The 6,640-nt window shown below is 37.6% G+C and overlaps 1 protein-coding gene across 1 annotated transcript; it reads left to right on the forward strand.

The window, feature by feature from the left end:
- Positions 1-249: 249 nt before the first annotated feature.
- On the forward strand, positions 250-1,449 carry LOC145661654 (uncharacterized). The gene has a single exon (XM_081726977.1). The coding sequence runs from the start codon at positions 250-252 to the stop codon at positions 1,447-1,449; it is 1,200 nt and encodes a 399-aa protein (XP_081583103.1).
- Positions 1,450-6,640: the final 5,191 nt, after the last annotated feature.

Raw genomic sequence — 6,640 nt, forward strand, 5'->3', positions numbered from 1 at the left:
GCATGGAAATTAAAGTTGCTTCATATATTTGTCATCGTCAGTGCATCCACAATTACTAGTTCCCTAATATCTACTGGAACAAATGTAACAATAGCCACATATTCCTATCACCCCTTCTATAGGGATGCTTCTAGTGAAGAATTTAAAATCAAATTATTTCGTACTACTCAAAACAAAAGAAAGATTAATGAGATATATTCCCAAGTAAAGAATTTGAATGGATATCCACTAATAACATCTTCAGCATTTATGGTCGCTACGTCTTCCGTGAATGTGAAACCAGATGGAACTGTTGAATATGACTTTCCTGGAGGGAAGTTTTTCGAAACCTTAGTGAAATCGATGAATTTTACTCCAATTCACAAACACATACATCCGAGGAATGCTGTTGGTGGTAGATTGCCGAATGGTTCATGGGTTGGAATTGCTGGTGACTTTAAGTATGGATATTCTGATATAGGTTGTAATGAATTCATCTTACTGTACATGACATATAAATATTTAGATACAACATACCCTTTACGATTTGACTCTACTATTATTATCGTTCCAAGAGCAGAATTTTCTCCGTATTGGATGAATTTCATTGTTCCAATGAAAAGCAAATGTTGGATACTCATATTTTCAACTATTGTTATTTTTGCCATTTTTCAATCAACTTACTACAAATGGAACAAAAATATAAGTATCCTTACTACAGTGATAACAGTTTGGGGGATATTTTTCCAGACCTCAGCTTTCAAGCAAGCATCTACTAGCATAGAAAGATTTGTATTTGTTGTTTTTGGCTTGTTCAGTTTTATTATAATTACGATCTATGTAGCACAAGTAATGAAATTCTTAGCCTCTCCACATAGGCAGCCTAACTTGAATACTTTAGATGAAGTTGCAAGTTCAAATTTGGTGCTTGGAACTTTCGAAGCTGAACTAATGTTAATGAAAGACTCAGCTAACGAAGCCATTAGGAACATGTATGAGAAGTTGATAGTTCTTCGTGGGCTTGAAGCCCTGAGATTCCTTCAGAGAATAACTGGAAAGAGAGATGCCGCTCTCATCGGTTCTAATAATATATTGAGATATTACACTAAAAATACTTTGCATTTTGTGAAACAGAGTTTATGTTCTAATGTGGGCACTTTTCCTCTTCCTAAGGGATCGCCATTTACTGTAAGAATTAATGAAATTGGGAAGAGACTGGTACACGCAGGATTGTTAGCGAAATGGGCAAACGATGCTATTCAGAGTGTAAAAGTTTCTCATTTAGACCACGATCCTGAGAATGTGGTGTTAACATTAATGCATGTATTTCCAATGTTTTGTATTTTAGTGTTGGGGTTGTTAACGAGTACTTTTGTGTTCGTTGGCGAAAAATTTGTGTGCTATGTTATTTCGAGAAAGCATAGTTGTTATAACTTAAATACGGTGACAAATTTACATTCACAACCCTAAAATAGACACGCCATATTTCGTAAGTAATATGAAATGAAATCTTTGAGTTTTACGTCCCACTCTTATGCCTGCGAGGCTAAAGGAGACGGTGATGATGGGAAATGAATGAAATGGTGGAATGAAGAAAGTAGGAGGAAACAGGAGAACGTCGAGGAAACCAACACAAACGGTGTTTGTCCACTACAGAATTCACTTGGCGCGAGCTTCGTAACGTAAGATGGTGCGTGGAGTACCAAATACCCCTATTAAGTATTTTGTATTTCTTATTTACTAATGACTCTTTTGATGAAATCTTTTTCAAGTGAAATCTTTAAAGCATTTCCTGTAAACAAATGATTAACAAAATTTTAGTAGTTTATCCTCCAAAATTCAGAATGTAAATATGTCGCAGTTTTGAATGTTTTCATTGGTAAGTTCACAGAGATAGGCATTATTTTGGAAATACAATGATGAAACAATTATCAAGTTTATATGTATAGCTTAGTTACCCAAGTAGGGAAAATTTTACTCATGTTTTTTTTTAAAGGCTGATTTTTCAGAAATTTCAATTATCGGAGAGGTTTAACTTTTAAAAAAACAGTTTATTTTACACTGCATTTGTAGTAGAAACCTAAAATCTTAATTCTAATGTTTGCACTATTATTATTATTATTATTATTATTATTATTATTTGTTGTTATAATAATAAAAGTAATACTATAGTAGAAGTAATGTTAATAACTAGGGATGGCCAATTCCGGAATTAAAAAAAAAATTCGGTATTGGGAAAAATTCCGATCTCGGAAAAATACGGAATTCAGAGAATTCCGGATTTTTTTAATTCTGGAATTTTCTAAACTCCGGGTTCTTCCGAATTCCGGATTTTCTAATTTCCGGAAGTTTTTCGAAATCCGGAAAGTGAAATTTCCGATTCCGGAAAATTTTGGCCATCCCTAACAATAACTACTCTAAGAACTCATATATGTAGCATCGTATTTTCATTATATCTTTTAAAAATATATTTCAACAATCAAAACACTGAGTTTTATGAAAGAGCTTTAGATATAAGAAACGCTACAAATAAAATCAACAATCAAGACGAGTAGTCGTACTTAATTAGTCTTTGAAACTGATATAGAAATATGTTCACAGAGAATCTCGCTTATTCTTTTCTTTACTTGTGAGACAAACGTATACCTTTGGCCTTGATTATGAAGTGTGTTCTGTTCATGTGTTCACCTCATCTTAATCAGAATTCTCTGTTAAAATCTAGTCTCCATATAAGCACCTAACTTTGCCATAATCAAGAGGCTCATGAAGAAGTCACTAAATACGAGCTTGTTTGGTCTCATACGATACTATTTCTGCATAAAAACCCTGATACTAACGAAAAGTACAACAGTGTTTAACTGAATACATCACAAAGGTTGATGCTATTACACCTTACCGTAACAGATAAAATATGCACTTTAAAGTAAAAAAGAGGCAAAGCCTACCCAGACAGTAATATAAACTTGCTGCAAGGTTGCGGCAAACTTGCCTTTGCTGGTCAATTGGCTTGCTAGTTAGTTACAAGATCTACTATGCAAGCCAATTTGCTTGCTGGAAGCTTGTGGCAAGCTAGTTAGTTACATCAGGGCAAGGCTTGCGGCAAACTTGTCTTCACAAGTGGAACAAAAGTCAAAATATCTCAAATGCAAGCCAAGTACAAGCGTAACTTATCAATGACAAGCCTCATTAAGTCTATTGCAAGCGAAAACACGCCAAACAAGCCATACGTAAGCTTGAGGCAAGCGAATTTAGATAAAACATAAAACAGTAAGAAATCCATATATAGCGATCATCTGACTAAATCTATGCTACAATCCTTGAGTACATCAAAAACATCTATGACATATAAATGTACCCTCATCTTTCCAATTATTGAAGCAAATGCACAGCCGTGAAAGCATCCACGACTCTGATTCGCTTCTACGAAAATCAAAAATATTAATGATTATAAGATTTTGTTGTGACAAACAACGGGCGATTTTTTTGTCCGTCATCCCGATAAAAGGATTTTGCCCTTTCTTCGGGTAAGTGTTTCAGATATAAAAATTGGATTGAACTTTAATGTGGTTGGTCTAAGAGGTGTATATATATATTTAATATTTATTCATTCATTAAGTACATATACATTCAGAGGGGTGATTGAAGGGTGAGAAATAACATATAATGTGGTACAAGCATAATATAATGGGAGGCCAAGTGTGCAACAGTAATATTGTAGAAAAAAATACATTTATTAGCATGCCGTGCTGAGTTATGACGAATGCAAAACTGGAATGAATAAAGTGCAGGGTGTAGTGGGCAGAGAAGTAAATGAAGATGAAATGCAGTGCTCTGAACGCCACGTCACAGGGATTTGTTAGTACTAACGAATGCAAGTTATCTTTTGTTCCTGGACGATTCAGGAACTGATGAAAACAGAGGAAACCCATGTTAATAGGTAGTTACGATGCATATGATGGGAAGATGAATAATGAAAGCTCACGTGGTTCGTAGATGTGAAAAACTTCGGGATCCACTACAGTATCATCTAGTTGCAAATGATAAAGAGTCATGACATGCTGTAGGGGAGTATCGATGTAAGTTGAGGGTATGTCGTGATCCCGATCGTATCGTAGGATATAAAGTCGCATGGGAAGCTGCTGGTCAATTCGCTTGCAAACGTCCGAGCACGAAGCTGTTCGAGATGATACAATAAAGGTGGAAAATTAATCAGCTTGTAGAGAAACCGTGTCGGACGTGGTAAGCGGATACGATGTGCTAGAGCATGACGCTCTAGGATAGCCAATTTCTGATAGAATTTTGGCGGTGCGGATGTCCAGGCAGTGTATCCATGTGTTAGTGTAGTGCGCCTTATGTGTATTAAGGACTGTTAATGCTTCTAGGCCCCAGGTTGTACTGACTAATCGCTTGAGGAAGTTGAGCCGATTTTGTGCTTGGCGTATGATCTTAGTGAGGTGTGGATTCCAAGTAAGTTTGGAGTCAAATATGACACCAAGGTAAATGAGAGTATTTGACACCAGGACAGGTGTATGATCTACGTGGAGGTCTAATCGACTTGGATTCCTGTATATTCGTGAACGACGTCTGCGTGGCAGTAAAACAATAGTCTGAGTTTTCGTAGAATTAATACACAAATGCCATATATTACACCAGTGAATGAATGCGTCAATTGCCGTTTGCATTGTTTTACTGATGGATTGCACTGTGCGGGCCGTCGTGAAAATGACGGTGTCGTCAGCAAACTGAAATATGCTTATGTTGTTTGGAACAACAAGGTCGGCAACATACAATTGGTATAGTAAAGGAGACAGTGACGAGCCTTGAGGAACGCCAGATTGGAGAAAGATTGGATGAGAAAGTGTTCCGTTAATAGAGATATGTACTAGCCGCCCTAATGAGAAAGAATGGATGAATCTGATATATGAGGATGGTAGAAAATAGTTATGAAGTTTGTATAGTAAACCCGGGTGCTAGACTTTGTCAAAAGCTTTTTCTAGATCAAAGGCTACCAGACAAGAAGGAAAATCTGTGTTGTATTTATTGTAAACAGCCGTAGATAGTCGGAATAACCGATCCAGCGTACAAAAATGAGGTCGAAAACCGGTTTGATGAATATGAAGTAGGTTACGTGTTGCAAGATGAGCGTGCATGGGGCGGACCAGAATGTGTTCCAATATTTTGCAAAGGCAACTGGTGAGGTGAATAGGGCGATAAGACTGTACGTCAAATGGAGGTTTTTAAGGTTTGGGAAATTGAAGAACTTTTGAGTATTTCCAGTCGATTGGAAAAAATCCAGTGGGCAGGATGAAAGTATATATGTTGCTGAGAAAATATAGAAAAGCAGGTGATGCTATCCTGATGAGAACATAGGAACGGAATCAAAGCCTGGGACAGTGTTCCGTTTACGGAGCAATGTGTGGCGAATATCGTCTGGTTGAATCGGAGTGGTAAGTTGATAATTGGGTTCTAAAGAGTGGTTGGTATATGGTCGCAGAGAGGCAGAGGTTGGATCTGTACGTCGGTTTATTGAATTTTGTAGGCACTGTGGTTAATGCCAACCTGGGAGAGGTGTAAAAATATCTTGAAAAAATGAAGCAAACGTATTAGCTTTGTACATATCAGTAGTGACTGCCTGATTATTCTGGACAATGGGGTATGATGTGCGGGATATTGTCCCGGTGAGTTGATGGAATTTGCGCCAATACTTACTGGGGTGTGATTCACTAGCAAGTGTGTTGCAAGTTTGAATCCAATGGCGTTTCTTATATGCAACAATATAATTGTGCGTAATTCTAAGGTATTGTCGATAAAGTTGAAGCGCTTCAAGATTACCCGTAGCGAGATACTCACGATGTGCTCGACGAGAAGCAGATATGAAAGGTAAATAGTGCGGAGGGAATTTTGGTTTATGTAATTGTATTTCTGTTGTTGGAATGGAACGGTGTGCTGCATCTTGAATAGATTCAGTAAGCGCAGCTATTGTGTTACCAAGATCATATTGTGTAGCAGGCATGAGTAGGGTTTTAGTAGCATTGTCCAGATCAGTGCGATATTGTTCCCAATTAGCTCGCTTGTAACAGAATACTTTCTGAGGAAGTAGCTTAGGTTGAGAGCGAAGAGAACAGTAAAGTGCAAGTTTGATAGGCACATGATCGCCCTACCAATGGAATCAAGCACATCGATTTGTATACTCTGAGAGAGAGATGTTGATGTGATTACGTCAGGAGTAGTATTGCTGACGGGACGTGTAGGCTTCGATAACACATGGAACTCGGCAACTGTTTCAGTGTGAAGAAAGTCAAGAAAGTTAGTTTTGTCCCGCTGTGACCGGCTATGAATGTTTAGATCCACTATGATAATGAAGTGCCGAAAGGTAGAATCGATGTATCGAAAGAAATCGTAGATGATTGTTTTGCCTGGACGAAAATATATGGTGACGAAGGTACGGCTTAAACAATAAATAGTCGTGACATTATGCTCAGGAAGGTTGAGTGTGAGCGGAAGTGGAACCGTGACTGCTTTATAAAGAAGCCGTTGGCTAATACCTATAGCTGTACCTCCATAGACTCTTGGACCAGATGGAACATCATGTCGGAGTAAGAGATATTTCGGAAAGTAACAGTTCAGATGAGGTTTGAGGTACGTTTCGTTAAGTGCAAAG

Source organism: Thermobia domestica, chromosome 10 (genome assembly GCF_964235325.1).
Source record: "Thermobia domestica chromosome 10, izTheDome1.hap1.1, whole genome shotgun sequence".
Taxonomy (NCBI): domain Eukaryota; kingdom Metazoa; phylum Arthropoda; class Insecta; order Zygentoma; family Lepismatidae; genus Thermobia; species Thermobia domestica.

What these genes read in the sequence shown, in the direction of transcription:
- LOC145661654 (XM_081726977.1), top strand. Translation starts at nt 250, where the DNA reads ATGGTCGCTACGTCTTCCGTGAATGTGAAACCAGATGGAACTGTTGAA.